Source organism: Silurus aristotelis (assembly GCF_946808225.1).
Source record: "Silurus aristotelis genome assembly, chromosome: 26".
NCBI classification, from domain to species: Eukaryota; Metazoa; Chordata; class Actinopteri; order Siluriformes; family Siluridae; genus Silurus; species Silurus aristotelis.
This window is the reverse complement of record NC_139599.1, coordinates 12,140,756-12,166,014: the sequence shown is the minus strand read 5'-3', so window position 1 is coordinate 12,166,014 and position 25,259 is coordinate 12,140,756. Positions and strand designations below refer to the sequence as shown.

The following is a 25,259-nucleotide window of genomic DNA, read 5'->3' as shown; positions in this document are numbered from 1 at the left end:
TTTCTGTCCACACAGGCTGCTCAGGTGCTTGTTCGGTCTCTTGTCATTTCGAGGTTGGACTACAGCAACTCTCTGCTGGCAGGTCTTTTTTCTGAACACTATTCATCCACTGCAAATGGTCCAAAATGCAGCTGTGACTTGTGTTCATCCTGCCCAAGTTCTCCCACACCACCCCACTGCTGAGCTCCCTCCACCGGCTTCCAGTAGCTGCGGATTCAAAACTCTGATGCTTGCCTACAAAGCCAAAAATAGACCAGAACCATCTTACCTCAGAGACCTCATCACTCCTCACACTGCACCTGTACAACACACTGTATCTTCAAGCAACGAGTGAAGACCTTTCTTTTCCTGAAGCACTTTACAAGTTTGCTTTGTTTAAAAAAAAGCACTTTGAACGTTGCCCACAAACACACACACACACACACACAGGCACAAAATTAGTGTTCAATTGTTAAAAGGTGATGCACATTTGCACATTTTATTCAGCTTTATTCAGCAAACACACACAAACACATGCGTTATATTTAAAAGTCACTGTTCCATAAAAAGCTGTCAAATCCGTTTTGTGCCATAATCCTTATTGCATTATGTTACACATCTTCCCAGTGGATATTATAATGTTACAAATTACCCCACGGTATGTTACAACTAACCCAGACTTTGGGGTGAATTGTAACATTTTACTTGTTGTGTTTAAAACTAAACCATGCATTTTCTGTTTGTGCAACTATGATAACAACTATACCATTTGACAGCACACAACTAGTTTGCCAAGATGCAGACAAAAAACTATCCCAGGTCACCCCTATTTATTTATTTTTTATTTCTATCCATGGACGAAAATATGATGAAATGTCCAAATTCTACAGGAAAGGAAATGCAAAAGTGTAAATGGTTAAAAAATAAAAAAATAAATACAAATAACTGTTTTGAAGTACTTTGGCTGACCTTTCCTCATGATGTCCAGCTTTTTCTAAAAAATTACATTCTTAAATAATGTACTGGTGTGTGTGTGTGTGTGTGTGCGTGCGTGCGTGCGCGCGCGCGTGCGTGGAGGGGAGGAGTGTCTGATTTGTACGATACTAAATTTGGCCAAATTATGACTGTATTTGATTTTTTTTATTTTGTATTTTTCACTTTCGGCCGCACGATGGCGCCTGATAACCAGAAAACACTGATAGTATTCAGATTTACTTAACGGATTCGTGTGGGGGGTGATATATCTTGATATATCTTCACTGATTCAATTACCAATTTAATAATTATATATAATTAAAATTTAACTAATCATCAGGCAGAATCGATGCGAGCTTCAATTATCGATACAAAAAAACAAAAACTACAACTGAAGGCAGTGAGAGGAAAATAGGCACAGGCGGAAACGGTCATTTTCTTTATTAGTAGTAGTATAGTTTTTTCTAAAACACTCTACAAACAGCGAAAGTCGATCAGATGAAAATAAAATAAACATTAAAAAAGTTTTTATTCCTACCAATTGTTTATTTATTTATTTATTTAGTTTATTTATTTATTTATTTATTTATTTAATTAGCTCGTGTTTGAGAGTCGATTCTCGCGAGTCGACACAATGAGATCGATTCATTAGCGAAACGCTACTCCCTGGACTCCTGTGATTCGGGTTCATTCTCCTCCACCTCCTTTCGAGAAAGAACAGAAGTCTCGCCGATATTCAGCTTCCCAATTGTTCCATCATGCCGTCCAACCAGAACTTACAAGGTAAGATAGTATTTGATAATATATTGAATAAATTCATTAATTTGTAGTATGTTTATTGTAATTGTGTGTGTTTTATTCGGACGCTATTGGAACACTGTATTCTGTCTCTTAGCGCGCTGCTCTCTATCACCACAGCAAGTGCACAGCCATGAAAACGCCTTTAATTCCGTTTATTTTAGAGGTTTGTGCTTCTTTTTCAGGTGGAAAGGCGTTTGGATTATTGAAAGCCCAGCAGAGGGAGAAGCTGGACGAAGTGAACAGGGTAAGGATGATTATTTTGCATAATGCATTGATACTGTTTGATGGAAAAACGGTAGCTAGCTCAGTTCAGCTAACTGGCTCTGACCTTGGTTTATCTTTAAACCTTTACAATAAATAGAGCAAAATAATAAGTTTTTATACAATATTTTTTTTTTTTAAAAGGTGTTTAAATACAAAATAAAATGTAGGAGTTATTATCAAAACGAGGGACTGTTTTAAAGCTAATTTGCCTGGCTGTAGCTGTGTCTGTGTGCGCGAGCGTGTTTTTGTCAGCTGTCTGAATGAATGAGTCCGTTGTTGCTGCTCCTCTTCAGTGGAAAAGCTGTTCTTGCGAGCGCGTGCTCGAGAAGGCGTCACGAGCTCATTTCCATATTCGTCGCGGTTATTTGCATATCACAAAACCGTCCCCGGCACCATCTTGAAGTCACCCAATAGAAAAGCAGTGATTGTTCATATTCAAATTTTGTCACCATTCATAATCATCAATAGTATTACAAGCAGTGAAATACATAATGTATAATGTAAATCAGGGTTCCTCAATCACCGAGCCTTGGACGAATAAGGAAGAATAAGAGCTTTTTAATGTTTATTTTATTTCCGTTTTATTGACTTTTGCAGTCTGCAGGGTGTTTTATTGTTGAAAATGAGTACTTTTACCTATGCCAATTTCCTCCAGGTTCCTTCAGTCGCAGGTTTTTTTAATGCATCAGAAAGAAATCACAGATTCTGCATTATAGAGAGATGAGTTACATTTCCATTATATATGTCATTATTATATCATATACTGTGTATACTAGTAATTAGCACATTGTGTTTAGATATAGGTCCCTTACGAGGGAAATATCAAGGTCCGTGACGTCGGAGTGACGTGGGGCCGCCTTCCCGTGGGCTCATCACCTGCAGGGGGGACCGTAAGGGACGGTGCTGTGAGGATTGGGCAGCAGTCGAAGGCGGGGGCCTGCTTAGACTGCTGCCCCCGCGACCCGAATTACGGATAAGCGGGAGAAAATGAATGAATGAATGTTTAGATATGAATGTGGCCCTACATCCACCCTCTGGACCCAACCCCCCTCTCCAGCCGTGTTGATTTGTTGTTGAATTTTAGAAACGGAAGTAACTGGTAGTTAAGAAGAGAGTCGAGATTTCAAATCTGTGGCTTGTATTGTTTGGAGGTGACTTGAGCACGGCATTAAAATGAACAAGGATCTGCATAAACTCGTTCAGCCATTTTGCAGTTAGTAACTGTGAGTCAGACACTCTGAGCTCGTTTAACCAGCAGCTGGGATGCGACCTGAAGAGACATATCAAGGCCTGAACATCACAAACGTCTGCTTAAGGATTGCTTAATAGATTTGACTTCAATTGCTCTTCAATGTTCATTTGAGCAAAAGTGCAGTGTGTCTAAGGGGCCATGAGTGAGACGTCTGGACACGTGTACACACAATTCTGGTGCTTATTATTTTACATTTGTGTCTAATAGAAGAAAAAAATCAGTTACCAGCAACATAAATGAACACTGTCAGGTTTTTCTGTAAAGACTGTATTGACCTGAAGCAGATCTTTTTAAGCAGTGTGTGTAGAAGGTGATTGACCTGAACAGACTGAAGTACTAAGCCGGAAGGTATAAAGGCGCTGCGGTGTTAGTCACTTTTTAGGTAGAAATGAGATGAAAGGTTGCTTAAGACCACTAGCAACAATATCAGCCTTCAGTCAGAAAGCACCGTACTGTGGGAAACTGTTAACGATAGAGGAAGTAAACTGATACTTTGAAATGAAATAGGAAGTTTAATTTGTTTCTGAAGGTGCAATCTGAAAACATGTCCAAATTCCAGGTAATATTTTTAGTGCTCTTGTCTCAGAAAGTAGCACACTACTGCTTCTGGGTTAAATAGACAAAAGATGTCCTAGAAAAGGTTTATTAATAATAATAATTGTAATGATCAGTTCTGAACAGAGGTTAGCCACCTATGATTCAGCATTTAAGATTACTTTTAATATAAATCTGTCAAATGTATCTTTTCCTCATAGTGAAATAAGCCGTTTTTTTTATTTATTTTTTTATTTTTTATTTATTTATAAAAAGGGACTTTTATTGAGCTCATGCCAGACCATGGTCTGTATGTTTGACACACCCGTGTTAACAAATAACAATGAGAATAAAGTTGTTATATGCACGTTTACACCACTTGATGACATAGGATATGCGAACATAGTGCTTTTTTTGTGGTTTGGTCTGGTTTCGCGTTGCTGCCCACTTCCTTTGACCTTAATTTTAACTATTTTTAGATTCTATTTATTTATTCATTATCATTCTTCCCCATCATGTTCTTTCTTTGTTCTGTGCTTGGTTTTTCCCCACTATACAGAAAGGCCAGGACGGGTGTGCATGTTATGACAACTTTTATAATGAAATTGTGCCTGATTGTTCCTCTTCCCAGTAGATACGTTAACTTATGCATTGTGTGTTGTGTGCACTGTACTTTTGTATGTATTCTTTGTTTCTGGATAAGACTACAGAATGTCACGTCTCGTTAAACAAGCCCTGTACAGCCATTTTAAAGGTTTATTTTCCAGTCTTCATTGCCTGCGCTTTAACAGTTCGAAGTAAAGCTGCCTGACTGGATGCAATTATTGTCACCAAACTGGGCTTCTAATTTTTGTGTACTTAGTCATCTGAATTCCGACTGTATGATCATTTCATTCAGATAAAGTCCCATGATCCTTTGCAAGAATTCAGTAAATGTTTATACAGCTAAATATGCAAGAAATAAAGCTAGCAAACATTTAAGTCTCTCACTCACATGCTACGTATATCTGGATGGCTTTCTCAGCTTTGACCTAACAAGCTTAGATCCTGCTGTGTCCGTATTGGTCGGTTAAATAAAGGCTGTTTTGTATTTTCAAATTGGTTTTGTTCTAAGAGCTAGGAAGTGGTTACACGTTTAAGAAATCCCTACACCCTTTTGTTTAGCTACATACCTGAAATAGTCCTTTACATTTCCTTTTAAAGCGTTCGGTAAACAAATTGCCATAGCGAGTCTTATCTGGTTCTACTGGCACTGTACCTATCACAACTAGTTCAACCAAATAAAGCAGAGGTGTTTAACTGTAAGCAATTAGTTAATTTCTGAGTTAAAATTGTTTTATTTCAGATAAGCACTGTAATAAATTACAGATTCAATAAAGGTTATTATTACTATCATTCCTCACTTATGCTAATAGTCTGGATGATCTAAAAACATGATTGGGAAGAAGCTTTGGATTAAGTGACCAATTAAGTCTTATAGAAATACCATTTGGAAAATGGGCTTTCGGTCAAGAATTTTTGGGTTTGTTAAGCTTAGGTTTATTTTGTTTTCATGGCCGTCTGCTTTCAGTTTTGACAGTTATTTTTAATACAGTTGATGTCATCAGCTTGTAAATCGGACCAGAGGTTGTTGATAAAATATATGCTTTTAAAGGAAACGGCTCAAGCAACCTGTTTGTGTGTATTTGTGTTAAACTAAAAAGATTATTTTTGTCATATTAGCGAAACAAGATCACTGTGCCAGCTGTGTACACTAACAAGAGGCACAGCGAACCTCTGCTACTTCCTTCTAAGCTTTATTCTTCTTCCTAAGCTGAAAAAGCAATGGTCAGCTATCACCTGCAATCTGAGCAGAGGGTTAGCATTCTGCTAATGCATACTCACAAACACATACTGTTTGCATCTGTCTACACAGTGCTGTGATTAGATGTAACCTAAGACTCAGTAATGGGAAATAGTTTAACTAACATCATCGTTTTTTTGTTTTGTTTTTCTTCCTCTGCAGGAATTCATGGAGGATCAGAAGTACAGAGATGAAGAGGATTTGCCAGAGAAGCTGGATTCCTTCAAAAGTAAGCACTACAAAGGCTAAAAGATCATTCGGAACGTCTGTAACATGTAAACATCCTCAGAGGTGGCTGCACGTGTGTGTACTGCGCACACACGTGCAGCCACCTCTGAGGATGTTTACATGTTACAGAGGTGGCTGCACATGTGTGTACTGCGCATGCACATGTGACGTGTTTATAGAAGAATAGCTCCGTGGGTGTGTATGTGGAGGAGATTTCTGCACTGTGGTTCTGCAAGAATGCTTACTTTCTCTTTTGAGAATTCTTTTGGGGAAGAGAAATAACCTATCCGAGTGTGTCCATGGATGAGGGAGATTATAGTAAAAAACGTGAACTTCTCTTTCTTTTTTTTACCCCCTCATTCCCAATTTTCCATTCCTGACACTTGAACTCTATACTCAAGGGCCTTAAATTCCTTAAGTTGTTTACAATTTGACCAAGTTGTGTGTTTATGTGCTCATGTACAAAATATGTCAAATCAAACTTGCATATCCTTGAAGAGCAAAACCATGACGCAGTTTGAAAGCTAAGTATAAATGGAAATTGGAAGAGAAAAAAAATGTGCATGATCCACACAGATTAAACAAGTCTTCGTTTCTGTTTTTGGTCTGGTCAAGTTTCCACTCGCCTGCACACTCACTCTGTCTTAAGGCCTCCGGTCAACAGCAGACTCTTGAACGTGTCTCTATGGGTGCCTTTTATTTTAATTTTTTTATCCTCTCAGCTCAGGGAGAGAATGAGGAAGCTGCTGATTTCCAGTGTACCACAAAAAAAAAAAAAAAGACGTCCACTATGTTAACCAAACATGGTCATGCTACTAAATGAAGTAGGTTGTTGATTTAATAATCTCTTCACAGCATACAGTAGCCAATCAGCCTTTTTATAATTTTTTGTACAATAGTATGGCAAAAATGTAGACAAATTGTGTTTTTCTCCCCAGTATTACAGGAGATAAGCCAATAAATATTAATTAATGATTCATACAGATGTTTTGAACTATTTAAAGTTAAATACCACACTGTCTGTAAGCCCCCCTCCTTCCCCCTTGTTTCTTGCTGTGGTTTGAATTTAAAGGAAGAATGTTTTAGGGAAATGATTGCTGCATTTTTATTTATTTATTTATTTATTTATTTTTTAGTTAGCAAAAGTCTTGTGTATACTTGACATCGGTTTATTTTATTTATTATGGACGTTACCACATAGTTCCAGAAATTTAACGAAATAGAAAAGAAGGACAAAAGAAACGTTTGTTTATGAATGGATATCAGTGAATATCATCACGTGATAATTTGGCTGTGTGCTACCCAAAAGATTCTGCATCTTTGTTTGAAAAATGATGCAGTGGAGATCAGGTTTTGTTTTACTTTGCAAAATGCTTCTGTACAACTGTCAGTGCCTGGTAGTGTCAAATCATCAACACGCTACTGTTATTTTCACACACTAATGTTGTCAGCAGACATTTCTTTCACAGGACTAATGTCTACTGCTTTGAGCTGGCTGCAAAGTGGACTTGTACATTTTTATTTTTGTAACAATTGTATAAAATAAGCTGTTGCACTCGGCTGGTTATTACACCTAAACACAGATTGAAGTTACCAGTTCAACTTGTGCATGTTTTAGGCATTTCTGTCCCACCCACTAGATATTTTTATGGTTAAATCCTGTTTTAAAGGATTAACTTCTCTAGTTAATTACCCTGAGCTCTGTGGTGAGGGCATCAAATCAAGCCGCCATGGCTGTCTATCCCTTTTTCTCTCAGTCTCTATTTCCCGCCCTGTTTTCTTTTCCTCCCCACACAGTCTTTTGAATAGTCATGAGTTTCAGGGGACAGCATTAACAAGGGGGGCCATTGTAATCGTCATTTGTTTGAAGAGGAGGAGAGACACCGTTTCAATCCCCTTTCCAACAGAGCTGTCTTTGTGATGCAGAGACAAACAGTTATGGAGACAGATGGACAAGACGGCCAGAGTGTAAAGCACAGAAAACTGAGCCTTAGAAATGATTTAAAGTTAAATGTATGTTTAACTGTTTTATTTTTTACACAGCTCTGAGTTACATCTGCTGTGATCTGTTTTTCTGTCCCAGTTTCAGCTGTCCTAATAATGTCCTGGCCATCTACACTTGCAGCTGTGTGTGTGTGTGTGTGTGTGTGTGTGTGTGTGTGTGTGTGTGTGTGTGTGTGTGTGTGTGTGTGTGTGTGTGTGTGACTGAGTGAGAGAGAGAGAGAGAGATCGAGAAAGAGAAGGACTCTGGTTACAAACATTGTCTATTCAGCTTTATTCAGCATCGTTAAATCTGACATCTTTGCATTTTGTTTTGCAGACAAATATGCAGAATTTGACCTGAATGATGAGGGAGAGATTGGTAAGTAAGAGAGTGTGTGTGTGTGTGTGTGTGTGTGTGTGTGTGTGTGTGTGTGTGTGTGTGTGATTAAGCCTAAATGAGAGTGTACGTTTCATGTTACTGGTTGAGAAAGTTTGTAATTGTAGTATAGTCTTGGGGTTGAACAAATCAGCAGCTGAAGCCTGGGACAAGCAGGTTTTGTGTCCAGGCTTTTTATTTGAATTCAAAATGGTTTTGCAACTAAGTGGGATACCAACCAGGAATTTCAACTGTCTTTTTATGTAGATGGAATTGCGATAATCTCTATGCTGTATGTTTGCTTACAAGCTGTAAAAATTTTGAAGGTGCTGAAAAGATGTTGGACATCATAATAATCACATGTCCATTCATATCCTTAAACCTCTTTTCATGCACTTAACAAGCTAATTGCATGCAATGAATGTTATCATGATAGTTTTGGCCTCTGAGTTTTGGGAGCTCTGATGTTCAAATGGTCCAAATGCGTTCGCTACATAATCGTACATTGTCACTAGATAGATGGATATCTAATCTATCTATCTATCTATCTATCTATCTATCTATCTATCTATCTATCTATCTATCTATCTATCTATCTATCTATCTATCGGTCATTGCATAGTACAATTACACAGCAACGAAATGCAATTTTGCATCTACCATAAGAGCGAACAGTAGCATTGTGAAAACTGACCAGCGCAGATAAATATGTAAATATACAGTATGTGAGCTAGCAGTGTAGTGTAGAGTTCAATAGGGTGATGGTGATGGTAGTAAAAAGGCAAGTCGTGAATCAACTGGTTCCTTTATGTTCTTTTATCACCTTCGTGATGGAAGGAGGGTAAACCGTTAGGGTCTGTGCAGACATCTACTCTGGTGAGGGTTCTGAATGCCAGGCAGTTGAGTGCTAGGAAAACGCTGGTGGTTTTGACCATCCTCTGTAATTTTGATGCGTTGTTACACGCCTATAACTATGATTAAATTCTAACCAAATAAATATGCTATTTATTGCTGTTGAATTCATGATTTTCAAGGTTTTATTAATTTAGATTTAGGCAACAAACTCTATGGCTGGGATAACAGTAAATACTTGCAAGACATAAACAGTATGAACTCTGTAATACAAGGTCTTTATATCAGAATGCAATGAATGGTCTAATTTACTTGTTATAGTTCGATGCTACTTGCTTTAGAAATCTGCTTCATCTGTAGATAATGTTTGTTAGATTTTGTTAACAGGAAGAAACCTTTCCAGGAATGTAAACGATAGCTTTATTGTGTATCAGTTTCATCATGTCATGGAAAAAAATAACAAACAACCAACCAGCATAAAATTAGCCATCTGGCAGACGTACACCTTTTTGCACATGAATGCATTCCACATGTCTCATAGAAAACAGCTGCAAATAACAACTGCCCAAACACTTGTGAATTCTAGATTATCGTGTCCTTCAACTGTAACCTTCTAGTATGAACGTTGACAGCAATGTTTAGAATAAACAGCATTAATATGTGGTGTAAATAAATATTTAATGTTTTAATGTTCACAAAAATTATATGGTTAGTTTAAGGTGATGCATGGATTTTATATTTAGTTAAAAGACAATCATTAAAATGCAGTACTCAAGAAATGAGCTGTTTTTATATAGACATTGTCTAATACGCAGCAATTGTAATCAGCCTGAATAATTTTTTGCATTTTAAAAACTACAATGAAGGTAAAATATGTTCACCTCAGAATGAAATAAACGTATGTGAGCTGTGAAATTTGTTCTGACAACACTAATTAGTGCACAGTGTTTGTTCCTTTTCGAAACACACATATGAAGCACTTGCTAATTATTAGAGGAGTTGCTTATTTCACCGAGATGAAGTGTTGCCTGTTTTTCATTACTGAGCTTTCACTCTGCACTTCCAGGTAAATCATGGTGGTGTATTTTTATACCACCTTTGTAGGGACCATGACTCCATGCTCTTTTTTTTTTTGTGTGTGCATGGTTGAGCTATGCCATATGTGAATCTATTTGACTTCCCTTCACCAAGGTTTGCACAAAAACCTAAAAATGTTCATCTTAATTTTTTTTTGCAGTGCAGTTAAATTGTGAAGCATTTGCACTGGGGCAGTCATATTGCATTAGTCATACTAAGTGAAGCCATAAACATAGTGAAGCACAGTGGAAATAAAGGGAGAAACAACAACAGGAGGAAAAAAATATGCTCTGAATATTATATTCCTATTTACTTAGGAAACCAAGATTTCATGTATGAAATGATAGATCGGGTTGAATGAGTCATGGCTGCATGAGCTGTTTCACTCAAAACTCGCTTGTGACACATTACTCATACAGCTTGTTTATCAGGTCTGATTTTTATTTTAGTGGCTTAGTAGTTGCTTTCAGGTTTTCTTTTGACATTGGATTTTATTTTACTCTGGATTTAGACTATTGCAGTGCATCTGTACAGTAAATCAACATACATTTGAATGAGTGGAATTTATATTCAATGTTTTATTTTTTTTTAATTATAAATCATAACCTATACAAGCTGTTTCTTTATTTTTTAGTGCGTAAAGGAATACAAAGTTAAAAAAAATCAAAATGAACAGAGATTTAGTATTAAAAAAAAGTACTGAAGGTTTACAATATCTTGTAAAATTGTATTAATAAAGTCTCAAAAATTTTAAACATAAGTTTGTAGAAGCATAATGTGAAGTTAACATTTGAGCCTCAAAATCAGCTAAACTGCTCGTCTTTTCTTGAAAGAATGCGACAACAATGCGATCATGTGACAACAGTCAGAATGTGTTATTTTTTTGCTTTAACAGTAATGCTGGCAGTAGTTTTACCTGCAAGATTAATGTAAATGAGTTTGTTCTGTGTTATTGTTCTATAGTCACACCTGACTATATGAAATTTATTGCAGATGCTTCACAAACAGATTAAAATGTGTAATATATATAAAAAAAATGTTTATGATCTACTTTGTTGGGAGATGTTTATTAAGTGTTTCTTAGTCCCCAGTTTCAGTTTTTAGTTGGGTTCTCAGTTCTGTGTTCTTTATATTTTTAACTTCAGGAGAGGAACTAAAGAGAGTGGTTGGTTAGAAATGTAAGCTATAACAAAATCTAACTTGTTTTGTGGAAGTTTCACTTTGATATCCATAATAATATTAATATCAATAATAATAATCATCATACATGTTGTAATAGACAAAAAAAAGGAAAACATTGATAGTTTCATTAAGAATTATGCAACTCAACTATGCCCCTTTATGTCAGATGGTGTGTGTGTGTGTGTGTGTGTGTGAAAACATTTTTTGTGTTTGTCATGCAGATATGATGGGTCTAAAGAGGATGATGGAGAAGCTTGGTGTGCCCAAGACCCACTTGGAGATGAAGAAGATGATCTCCGAGGTGACTGGCGGCAGCAGCGAAACAATCAACTACAGAGACTTTGTCAAGATGATGCTGGGGAAGCGCTCGGCTGTGCTAAAACTGTAAGTTTGTGTGCTGCATGGGCACTTTTTTTTGTGCTGACACTTTGTGTATGGTGAGGCTGTTTATAGGAGTCGTACATGTTTAATCATGTCAGCAGATCTGCTGCTGATCCACACAATCACAACAGTTCATCACCATTATCTCTCGTTGCAGGGGACGGAGTGTCACGACACGTATCGTTATCTTGCACACGCGATTTCTGTGGAACTTTGTTTCCATAACTTTGTTGGAAGCAAACAAATAGTTTTACATTATTTTGCCTTTTATATGTTTGGTGTTCAACTACTGTATACAGAAAGCTGTTGTCCCTACCCTCTTAATAAGGGCAAGCGAGATATCTCACACACCCAATTCCCTAACTAATGCTATTATGGACGCACTCCAAGTTGGCCCAAAGTGGTTCCACCCTCTCCCCATTCTTTTTATTTATTTTTTTCTGCAAGAGGAACAGAAGAGGTAGGGACAGAAATCGCAGGCTTCAGCTACTCAGTGTTGTTTTCTTTGGCAGCGATAAGACAGACTTGGCAACAATTAGACTTGCAAAAAAATAAAAGAAACTTGTTGATACTGTGAACTTGTGCCAAGTTTTAGCAGTGTTTACTGTTTCTAATCTTACTAATCTCGCCATATTTCTCAGACACTGTCTAGTTTGAGATATACAAAGCATAGATTTTGCAATGTAATACACAGAAGTCCATGTTAAATGTTTTAAAGTGTTGTACAGGTAATATAGTGTTGTGAAACGTTCTGCTGTGGTGGTGTTTATTACATTCAGGTTAGTCAACCGATTTGGGATGATCCTTTGGCAGGCTGCATTTCATGCACAGTGGAACGCAGAGTTTTATTTTTTACTTTTTTGAGGCATGGCATATTTTTTACATTAAGAACCACAAAACCAACCAAAGGTTTTACAAAATTCCACACTGTAGTCTAACACACTATATACAATGATAGTTTAAACTCTCAATTTGTTTATACTCACTCAATGCTTGCTTGGGACCATGGCACTGTTGGATATCCTCACACACAAAGCATAATCGAGGCGGTGCAGTCAGATTCCCCAGTAAAAACCAAATACAAAAATTCACTGTGTTGCCTTAAGCGCATCGGTTTTCTTTCTTTTGACCACCACTTTACTATGGTCTTTATCTGGGTCAGAATTTTGTCCAGAGCCTAATTTGTGGGTTTGCACTTTTCCCTTTTAAAAAAATATATACATTGCTGTCACTGCTATCTGTCAAACGCATTATTAATTCTGTCACCAATTGAGTGTAATTAAATAAATTACTTACAGAATCAATCCTTTAGTATCATCAGAAAATTTTAGCATAAAGGGCTGCAAAAAATACAATAAAAACAGTAAAAAAAAAAAAAAAAAAAAAAAAAGTGGCAAAAATAATGGAAAGTGTACAAACATACTAAATTAAATTCAGCCTAAAATCCCCAAAATATTTACCTTTCTGCTTAACGGCAAAACATATGTTCCTCTGAACTCTTATGTTCTAAGCTCCTTTAAGCACTTATCCAGATGCCACCAGAAAAGGTTATAATAAAAATATCTTCTCAACTGCTGTATTTTTATTAGCTTGATTAAAATTTTTGTTGTACCGTAATTTCCGGACTATAAAGCGGGTTATATAAGCCGCACCCAGTGAATTTTACAAATATTTTAATTTTTAACATAAATAAGCCGCACCTGTGTATAAACTGCAGTGTCTTCACTGAAACTAATGAACTTAAAACAGGCTTTACCGAAAAAGAGTGTCTGTTACACGGTGTAACAGGTGAAATATTTTGTGGCTACTTTAAGAGCAGAGCGGCATTTTGGGAACAGCACGTCACTGCATTCTTCCGGTATTACTGCGTGTGTGTGCGTGTGAGACTAGGGATTATGTTTTTCTAACGATACTGTGCAGCGGTAAATACACATAATTCACTTTAATTCTTAAGTTCTGTAAAGCTGCTGTGAGACAATGTCCATTGAGAAAAGCACCTTACAAATAAACCCAAACAATAAAACAAATACCGTATTTTTCGGACTATAAGCCGCTACTTTTTTACCACATTTTGAACCCCGGCTTAAACAACGAAGCGGCTAATTTATTAATTTTTCCTGGGTTTTTCCCGGTTTCACAAACTTCAAGCCAAAAAAACTAAACTACATAACATTTAGACCAATTAAATTTTCCGAACGGAAACGAAAAAACGCACCACACCTGTGTTCTGAGCTGCACGGCATCGGGAGAAAAAACTACCATCGGGTGATTTTTAAACGCACAACGATGACAGATAGTTCTCCCGAGAGAAATAGTTGTGAAAGGAAGGAGGAAAACGGTGAACAATGACTTTTTTGGTCGGCTACTGTTTAGATACAAGCCATTGTAACGTGTTGAGTCTGGGTGAAGGGCGCGCTCGCTTCTGGCATTCTATTTCCAAAATACCGCTATGCTCCTAAAGGAAGCGCAACATATTTCACCCGTTACACCGTGTGTAACGTGTCTTTCGTTAAAGTCTGTGTAAAGTACATTAGTGTAGACACCTGCGGCTTATAGACAGGTGTGGCTTATTTATGTTAAATAAAAATATTTGTAAAATATTTGTAAACAGAACTACAACTTTCAAGTCATTAAGTCATTAAAGAAATTATTTGGTCCGAATCAGGCCTGGTGTGGCTCCAATGCTCTCAGGGCCCTGTCCTGGTCAGAGTTCTCCTGCTCCCTTAAAATTGCTTCTGACAAGGCAATTTAACCACTAAATCAATCCAGAATATGAACCACATAGTTTGGATTGTGGCTGCATTTTTTCAAAAGATGATAAACTGAGCCAAAGAACAGCGCTGTAGTAATGCAGAGATGACAGTTTCTAGAGAGTTGAATAAACAAGCAGAAACATAACAAGAGGCAATACAGTGGAACCTCGGAGCTCGCGAGGGTTAGGGACCAAGACCGGTCGCGAGTTCCGAATTTTCACGACCTTTTGATACGCCCCTTCAAACCCAGTAAAAACCCAAAGAACACTATACGCAATCGATTTAAATGAGTAAATAACACTATTTCACTCCATAACACTTAATTATTAGACTATTTTAACAATACTTTATGTAAATTAACAGCAATTACAATGCTTAATTAAAAAAAATAAAGTACAGGTACAGTAAAGTATGCAGTAGAGAAGTACAGTATCATAATACATAATAAAAATAGTTTTAAAGCATTTTTTAGACAATTTTAATAAACCTTGATTAGAAATGTTAAAACTAGCGTTTTGAGCAGCTCGCGGTTGCTCACGAGCCGATCTGAATTAGAGTCGCCGGTTGGAATGAAAGTCGCGATCGCTGAGGCCGCGAGCTCCGAGGTTCCACTGTATTCAAAATCTTGGTCTTTTACTAGTCATTGCAGAAAACTAAATAGAGAGTGAACCAATTTGCTGAAATTAAGACGTCAGTAAGAAGTGTTCACATGTGCAGTGGGCTTATATCATGCCATGGTGCATTTAAGAATTCTTTAGCAGTTAAACAGGTGGTGGTGACTACAATCTAAATTTTTATTTTTACTCCACCCTTGATTTCAACTATGTACACAAAGCTCTGGTGCAACCAAAATTCGCAGGATACCATTAGCAAGAACCGTCATGACTTCTATTTTCAAAGGCATTTAAATCAAATTCAAAGTTTAAATAAAATTAATAAAATTTCAGTTTACTGCCGGAAGGGTGGCGTCAGTAAGAACAAAACAAAAAAACGCAGAGCATTCCCACCTAAATGATTTAATAAAATTAAATCCATTCTCTTGACCCAGATGAAGGTAATATGTCAGATCCCATCGAGTCGGTCCTTTAAGTGGAGTGAACTGGGGCAGAGGGAATTTAGGACAGCTTTAAGTAGCCCTGCGAAGCTGTAGTACTTCGACTGACCCAAAAGCTACTATCAGGGGAAATGAGGAATTAAGTATTTCTTTACTATATAGAAGGAATAAAACATATGTTTTTTGTATTATTATTTTTACATTAATTGCTGAACACGTCATGCTTTTTAAACCATATGCATTTACATGTAATGGTATGCAGTGTCCTTGAACAACTTAGTTCCTGTGTTGTTGTTCAATTACTTCCTTTTTTTTTTTCCTTCTTTCTATTCTTCGCTCTCATGTTCATGACTAATATAACAAAACTTGTTAAACCACAAAATTTGTTTTCCCTTTGCATAAAGCGTACTGACTGATAGAAAGCGCTAATACTGGAGACTCGTTTCGCAAGTGTTAAATAAGCATCTGCTATCAAACAGCTTTGCTATATCAGTGGGTTCCTCTTCCTTTGTTAACTTATCTTTTTTAATTTGTTTCTTATGGTAGATTATGTGGAGCATTCACGCTGTGAATCAGATTGTTACCAAACTATTTACCACAATTGTACACAGTTGTAGGGCCACTACAACAGTCTGTGCTGCTTTAAGGGAATTCAACTGTTCTGTAGTATAAGATGTTTGAAATCATACTTCCCTATTTAACAACATGCCTCTCAAATAAATTCTGATTATTGCTTTTATTCTAGACCCAGCTCTGTAGTACTCTGGAGAATAGACCTATAAACCAAGTAAAAAAAACGTTCAATGGGTGAAGGGTTTGTAATATTGTAAGGGGAGGAACGAATGTTGCTAGTTGTCAGTTCAGCACAGGGCATGTTAAGAGCTTAAGGAGATTTGCATTGATTAAACAGAAAAGTAAAGTAAAGACACGTCCTCTGAATAGATTGGCCAAGAACGCTTCACATCTCTTATTCTAAAACGATCTGGAGAACTGAAGTCGCTCTCATTCAGACTGTGGCAGAAAGTGTGCATTTCTAGATGTAAACTTTGGACAACTACAATATAGCTCTCTATATATGACACTATGTGGTCAAATGTTTGGGGATATGCGACCCGTCATACTTTGTTTTTCAGTTATATGAAATGTCTTTGTATGCTATAGTTTATTGAAACTAAGGTATGAAACACGTTCCAGCATGACCATAATATGGAGTGGAATAACTCCGACTAAAAACAATTGATCATATGCTGTATAAATGCTTTCATGACTTAAGCATTAGGGAGAATATGTGAAACCAATCAGTTCATGTTGAAATCAGTTTCTTTTGTTTGTTTGTTTTTTGCCTCCTCCTCCCCTTCCTCCACTTGTTAAATTATTGGTCATTTTCACTGGCCTAGTTCTTTGACACTGCCATTCCATATACAATTTTGAGAGTATATTTGAATTCCAGAATTCCAGGTTTGCCAACTATATAACGAGGTGGCATGCAAAAGGAAAAAAAGCTCGCAGTTCTCAGCTTAATATAAAGTCTAGTCATTTAAACTCCTCTGTCAGTCTTACAGTAAATTTCACTAGAACACATGCAGAATATACTCTGTTTTGTCAGCAAGAGGCAATGCTAATTTGGTTCAGGGTCAGTACCGCACACAGCGGAAGCGATGTAGTCAATGAAAATGTTGTTTTTTTCCCCTTAATATGTTATTTAGTATAAGTGTGCACATCAAGGGGGAAGTAAGCCAGCACACTGCAAAATAACCTATAACACTGCTTTGTGTTATATTAAAGTGGATAAGAGTGTTGTACATCTGACCTTTTGTGCAACCATTAAGTTCCGTTTGTTCTGATGAGAGATTTTCATCAAGAAGTAGTGGTGCAGTTATGGTTGCATGGGGAAATGACTGAGTACAAGGACTTGTTTCACACATTGGGTCAAATGCAAAACCTGGAAGTTAACTTTTGCAGTGAGACCTTAATAATTATTCAAACATACACACACTTTCTTTTGCCTTGTCTTTTATTTCTATTTAATATAAACAATTATGTATTCATGAGCAGGCTTAACAGGCAACTTGCCAACATGAGTATTTTTATGCAAAGCTCTTACAGCAATTACATCTTTGAGACATCTATAATAGGTTATGAGACAATGCAAAGCCATCTCGAGTTGTTTCGGCCTGTGTGTTCAACATCAACTTTAGCCAACAAGATCAAATTCTCCACAAATATGTCTCAGTACATCACTCCATTCCTGTTTCCTTCAATCATGATGCTCTTGTCTCTATGCTTCATTGTGGACTTTGGGATCGTATGGACAGCCCTTCTTTCAAACGCCATGAGCCAGGTTCTGTTTTTGAATCTATCGATAGATTTTCAAACTGCATTTTATATTTGTTTGTTTGTTTTAGCTGAAATGTTTAACATAAAGCATAGAAATCATAATGGAAATGATTTTGTGAAACTACAGTATGAACAGTTAGAATGACAGGGTTTTTCCTGTTCAAATTCACATATATGGCATTTGGCAGACACACTTATTCAGAGCCAATATTACTATTTACAAGTAGTTGAATTTAACTTTCATGGTCATGTTATTAGGCATAAAGCACTGTTTGATTGCCGTGCTAAAAGTAACATCAGAGTCCTTTTATATAAACTGAGATGATTAAGCAAGAGTATGTGACAAATATCATAATAGGAACATTATAGCCATAATTAACCAAAGTACTTTGAATACTTAAGTACAATTGAAGGCAAGTGAAGGTTTAAAGGGAGCACTTTTACTGGAGTAATATTTTACTGAGTGTATCTCCACTTTTCTCCAGTACATGGTTTGTTTACAGAACTTTGTCCACCACTGGGGTTGAGGGCCTTGCTCAATAGTCCAGCTGTGACAGCTTGGTGGTGCTTGGATTTAATCTTGTGTCCACTGCCTTAACCACTGAGCTACGACCAATGTTAAATTTCCATCTTTAGCTTGGTGTCCTATTTTACTCACAGCAGGCTGCTACTGTCTCCTTCTCGTTTCAGGGTGATGATGTTCGAAGACAAGGCTAACAGCCCCGCCTGCAAGCCAGACGGTCCGCCACCAAAACGTGACATCGCCAGCCTACCCTAGAGCATCAGGAAAACGAGACCACCAGTTCCCATCTGTTTCCAATCCAGTGGGGCTAAGTGTATATAGCCTTATCCAACATTGTTTTTAAGAACCGAAGGGAAATTCTGAGGTTGGAGGGGATAAATGCTAAAGAAAAAAAAAAACCAAGAGATATCTATATAACTTTGCTGTGAAAGTCAAACTGCAGATTAGCTTTTTTTTTAAATAAGTCCAGAAATGTATATATTTATATGGAGCTAGGTCTTTTGAAGTGTACTTATTCCTTTTAACGGAGTCGTTTGATGAAAATGAACGGAGTGTGTTTAACAGTGCAGTGTGTAATGTTTTAAGTGTAGTGTGATTAAGACCATTTTATTTCCGAACACTTTTTTCATTCCTGATTAAGGTGTTTGTTGTCCTTTTCACAAATGTTATTTTTGAGTGCTTTTGCTTTAGACACAAAAGACCAGTTAATTTCAGACAGAATTTTTTTTGTTTGGCCAGTAACCTTTAGCTGCAGTGTGTCAAGTAAGTTGTAGAGTAATGGCAATAATATCTACATGTAGGCCATTTAATGGTAGGGCATTTAGAGGTATTTACACTCACCAGCCACTTTAGTAGGAAAATCTGATTGCCAGACACACTGGTTCAAACTAATCACTCTACAATCCATGGTGAGCAAAAGAGCATTTAAGAGCACAACCTTATCACCTGGATCTGTGTAGTTTTCCAATTTACGTGTTTTTTCTATTAAAGTTGGCAATGTGTGTGTTTGTGTGTGGGTGTATATATATATATAACACGCACACACACACACACACACACACACGCATGCATGTTCTTTTAATATCTTGGGGATTTTTTTTTTTGTGGTCAAAGTTATTATTACAGAAAGGGACCAAGAAAGCAAAGGAGAAAGATTCATTGGCTGTGGATAAATGGCAGGTTTTCATTACTTTTAGCTTAAATACCTCATAGCTTTCAATTCATCCTTCATTCTGATTCTTTTTTTTTTTTTTTTTTTTCCCCAATCTCTTGTCTTTTTGCATTATGTGACTTGTCTAAGATAAAATGTGACTATTTTTAATGAAACATTGTTCACTGGGTACAAAATGTATATTTTTATTCTCCCAAATCTGTGGTTCATTTTATATCCATCAAAGCCCACACTTGGACAAATGCCATATTTCTACATGCATTCAAACAGGGTCACTTTCTGCTTTACTGTAAAATTAAGTTGAAATCAGGCTTTCCAAGTGCCTCATAGAGTTCTGATGTAGCCAATTTACACTCGGTGTACAAAACGGTTTTGTGTGGAAATGATTTGTGTTTTTAATTGTATCCCTCAATCTGACATTCATCCTCTGTTCAGCTCGCTGACCACGGTGTTCTCAAAAATGTTTCCATTTATATTTGTAGTATTTATTTTGTAATTCTTTCCATTCATTCGAAACTAAATGAGTTGAATTTCTGAATGAACCATTTTCTTTTCACAATTCTCATATGTATCTCTTGGCCTATAAGTTTATGTATTTTCAGTTCCTTTTATAATTTTATCCTGTTAATGTAGAAATTGTGCGTCTGTTTAAATTTTAATTCATTTACTCGCTAAAATTGGACATACGAATTAGCAGTTGCACTGTTTTTATTTAGAGTTTTTTCGATCATTTTGATTCGTTTGTTTATAATTACTTTCAGCAGCATAAATGCAGGCTTTTTTATACTGTTGGTCACATGTTTTATTTTGTTAGTGTGTTATTTTTGTGAACACCAAAGGAAATAAAGTTCACATGGTGACACCGGAAATGGCTTGTGAATGTTACTTTACTGTGTGTGTAGTGGTGTAATAAAAAAGCAAACTGGCCGACAAACTGTAGACAGTCGAACATGAGCATAAACTGAGATGTGAAAATACCTACATTTAAAAAAATATTTTAAAAATCTGCCCCACCAACAAATAAATTACATTTACATTATTATAGCACTCATTTATTCATCCTTAGTAGCTGCCTGATCAGGGAGTCACTGTGGTTTAATACGTCTACTAGGTTTTTGATGTTTGTTTATTTGTTTTTAGTTTTTGGAACCAAATAAATGCATTAGAAAATGTACCAGGCAGGTAAACTGCAAAATAACCGTGATGACCTTAAGTAATATAGCTGAGTCAGAGCCCTATTTCACATATATGCTGACAATGCAGGAATTTCTACATCTGGGTTTTTACAGTGTTTTCCTGTGTTTCTAGCATGGCATAGTGGTAGGATCTTTTTTGTTGTTTAGCTTTTCTGGTATTGCATTATTCCTGTATTGCGTATACGTGAATTACAAAAACATGAAGTAAACAAACTGGCCACCAGGTTCATTCCCATTTGTGTTAAAGTTGACATTTACAAAATTCCAAAATTTCTCTTGCATGTGACCTGTGGATGACCTTGAGACTGTATTTTGTAAACTGCAGTTTTATGGATAATAATCTACTGCATTTGTTTATGAAGTTATTTATTGTTTGATTTCTTTATGTAGAAATTTGACCATTTGATCCTCTGGCCAAAAAGCTATGGTTATTTTTGAAAAAAGGTACTTTTGTTAATTCCTAGCTGCTTCCTTAAATCTGTCAGATTTTTAAAAAGAGGATCTGGTGATCGGTTGCCTTTGTCCTGTTTTGACTGTTTGGAGTTTTTTTCTTTCTCAGTTAAATATTTCTAAATGCAGTACAAGTGTCAGTGATGATGCACACGAACAATACGAATGTCAGCACAATAAACAGTGCCCTACTTGTTTTGACTGCTCATGGAATTGTGCGTTCAGGGGGAGGAATGCTCATTAGTATAATGAAGAGCATCTGTGTGTGTGTGTGTGTGTGTGTGTGTTTGCTAAAGCCTGAATTTCCCTGTTCCATCCTCCAACCCCTCTAAGGGCCTTGAATAGAGACAGAGGTGAGGCGATCAAAGAAACCCGTGGGAATTACCACATGATTAGAGTTCCTAACATCTGATCTTTATGTGGATAGAATCATTGAAATATAATCAAACAGGATGCAAATGTTTGCAGAGCATTCACACTCTATACACCTCACTATACAGCCCAATAAAACAAAGTCTAATTTACTGTGTAGAAAGTATAGGGAAGTTGATAAAAAAGTATGTGTACATTCCATTGCAAAATTCACTAACAGATAAGAGGTAAAAAAAAAAAAAAATGCTGGGGATACATCATTAATGTGCCCTTTAGAATTATTGGCACCCTTGATAAAAAAAGAGATGAAGAGAGCAACAGTATTCTTACTGTCATCTAACGGTTAAGGACACGTAATGTGCATGTGATCAGGGTGCAAGCAGGGACTCCAGCAAGATTAACAATGACAGCATAACTAAAAGGGAGTGCCAGAAGAAAACACAGGGCATCCTGGGACATAAATCGTCCAGCCAGTCCACCATCAACAAACCTGTGATGACATCCAAACTTTCCTGTTCAACCAGAACAATTTATAACCTTGAACCCTCTGGATCTGCTTCTTTATCTAAGAAAAAGTTTTTTGCAAAATGCTTGATTAAACAAATTTTTTTTTTTACTTAGGCTTGAACACTGAGTCTGTGAATCCTGAACGTTAACTGGAAGACTGTTCTCATTAATATGCTTTATTTAAAAAAAGATTCTGCCCCATTTTGTAGCCTTCACTATTCAAGGTGCCAACAAATAGCCTGCACCGTTTGATCAAAGAAGTTATGGTAGATCACAGTAGACCAAGATTTTGCTACGGTACTGCAGCACAAGGTCATTTTTATTTTGTGTTTAAATTGTTAATAGTATTAGTATAATAGTATAATAGTAATTGTATTTTGTAATCATTGCAAAAGAAGAATTGGAGCCAATGCAGCATGGATAAGATCGAAGTGATGTTTTGCTTCATTTAGTAATAAATGGACATTTGGTGCCACCCAGATAAGCATGGATTCCCTTTTGAGTCTGGTTCCTCTCAATGTTTCTTCCTTATGCCATCTCGAGTTTCTCCAACCACAGTCGCCACCGGTTTGCTCATCAGGGACAAACTTACACTTATAAAGAACATATTCATTTTTATCACCACATTATCTGTGTAAAGCTGCTTTGAGACGATGTTCATTGTGAAAAACGCTATACAAATCAAAATGAATTGATGTATTCATATCATCTCATTTTAGAAAGAATTGAATGCTGTTGCATTCAGGATTAATTAGAGCTTGTTTAGGCACTTTAAAAGAATATCCAGACAGTAAGGCAATGCAATATTCTAACCGAGAGGTAACAAAAGGATGAACTAGTTTTTCTGCATCGTGTAGTGGCCTCATATTTCTTAGCAATATTTATAAGATAACAAACATCCTTGTAATATTATCTACAAGAGCTTTGAACTTTGAAAGAGTCAATTATCACAACAAGGTCTTTTACTCCTGCAAACATTGAAAGCCATCTAGAGATACTACATCGGAAGGCTTCATTCTAGCTGCATGTGACCCTAATACATGTACTTATGTTTAATCAGAATTAAGCCATAGGAAGGTAATAAGTATCCACTGCCTCATGTCATATAGACTTTTTCTTTACATAAATGCATATGGTGTTACTAAAGTAAACCCAGAATACACTTGGTGTGAAGGTCCGATAACAAAATAAATACAATTAAATACCTATCTTCTTCTGTACCTTTTGTTTTAGTTTGATATTTTTTTTTTTATTCTGGTTTGTTTTTACTGTTTGGGTCTGGTGTGATTCCTTTCTCACTGCCAAAGTAGCACACCCAGAACTCCCTTATGCCCCTGGTGATTTTTTGACTGATGTGTGAAGTTTGTTGTTTTCTAAAAATGAAAAGAGGACAAGAAAATAGAACGATTGTGTTATGACCATACAGACAGAAGGCTATCCAAACAGGCCTACCAGTGAGAGAGCCTATTTCCAGAACTGAAACGCTAATATTTAGAGGAAGTATAACTGGCAGTTGTGTCCAGAGTCTGAAGCTTGACTACCATATTACCTGAAATTCTGAAACATACTAGACTAAAAACTATGAAATTTAGACAGTTCAATGATTCATACAGATTTTATTTATACACATGTCCAGGAGAAATGTTGATACCTCAGTTTCTGTAAAATCGGGGACATTTGGTACATCAGACTACAGTATTTGTAAAAAACAATAGCATAGCGTAATTGGTGTATCTTCATGTATGTAAGTATGGTCAGTATCATTCAGGAAGTTGCTTCCAATGACATACGCATGCCATAAAATTAAACTTGCTACTAAAATGCTACTAAATAAAAAAATATATTTAGATTTTCAGACACAGCTGTTTTGTGACAGTCTATTTTTAAAAGCACTATACAAATAGAATGTAATTGTACTTAAGGTTATCTTTGATATGCAAATGCTGTGCTTTTCTATCAAAATATCCAATAAGTTTAGTTCAACCCAAGTACTTCTTCTTTCGGCTGCTCCCATTAGGGGTCGCCACAGAGGATCATCCGTCTCCATACTCCTCTACATCTGCCTCTTTTAAACCAACTACCAGAATGTCTTCCATCATCACATCCCTAACCTCCTCTTGGCCCTTTTTCTTTTCCTCCTTCTTGACGGCTCCATCCTCAGCATTATCCTACCGATATACTCCATGTCCCTCCTCTGCACATCTCCAAACCATCTCAATCACGCCTCCCTCACCTTGTCTCCAAAATGACATACTGTACATGCGCTGTCCCTCTAAGAAAACTTGTTTCTAATCCTGTCCATCTTCGTCACTCCCAATGAAAACCTCAACATCTTCAGCTCTGCTACCTCCAGCTCCACCTTCTGTCTTTTACTCAATGCCACTGTCTCTAAACCATACACTATCGCAGGTCTCACCACAGTCCTATAAACTTTCCCCTATTATTCTCGCAGATACTCTTCTATCACAAATCACTCCTGTTTCTCTTCTCCACCCACTCCACCCTGCCTGCACTCTTTTCTTCACTTCTCTAACACACTCTCCATTACTTTGCACTGTTGAGCCCAGGTACCTAAACTCCTCCACCTTCTCCACCTCTTCTCCCTGCAACCACATCACTCCACTGCCCTCCCTTTAATTCACACACATGTACTCTGTCTTACTCCTATTGACTTTCATTCTCCTTCTCTCCAGCATGTACCTCCACAACCTCTCCAGGCTCTTCTTCACCTGCGCCCTACTTTTACCACATATCACAATATCATTCACAAACTTCATAGTCCACGGAGACTCCTGTCTGACCTCGTCCATCAGCCTGTCTATCACCACTGCAAACAGGAATTATTATTTATGTGTCAAAATACTTGCCCATTAAACCTGATTGTGATTCTGATTCTAACAATAGGCACGGAATTCATATTTTACTAGCAGTAAAGTGCTGCCATCTGCAGGTAAATTTAGGAAGTGTAAGGTTTTCTTTTGTTCCTGAAATAAATCGTGCAAAAATGAGACATTTTCATGACTTACATGACAAAAATACATGACTGTTTAAACCAAATAACGATATCTTCTACGAGATCTTTTTTATAACTCAAACAGTGTTTATATGCGTTCTCATACATTAGCGAGCATAAAGGATAGAATCACGCGTAGCCTTGTTTCCCGCGGTC

At 36.9% G+C, this 25,259-nt stretch overlaps 1 protein-coding gene across 1 annotated transcript; it reads left to right on the top strand.

Moving 5' to 3' along the window:
* Positions 1-1,578: 1,578 nt before the first annotated feature.
* On the top strand, positions 1,579-20,434 carry aif1l (allograft inflammatory factor 1-like). The gene is made up of 6 exons (XM_083532075.1): positions 1,579-1,737; positions 1,938-1,999; positions 5,811-5,877; positions 8,197-8,238; positions 11,568-11,730; positions 18,562-20,434. The coding sequence occupies exons 1-6, from the start codon at positions 1,713-1,715 to the stop codon at positions 18,647-18,649; spliced, it is 447 nt and encodes a 148-aa protein (XP_083388201.1). The 5' UTR covers positions 1,579-1,712; the 3' UTR covers positions 18,650-20,434.
* The last annotated feature ends 4,825 nt before the right edge of the window (positions 20,435-25,259 follow it).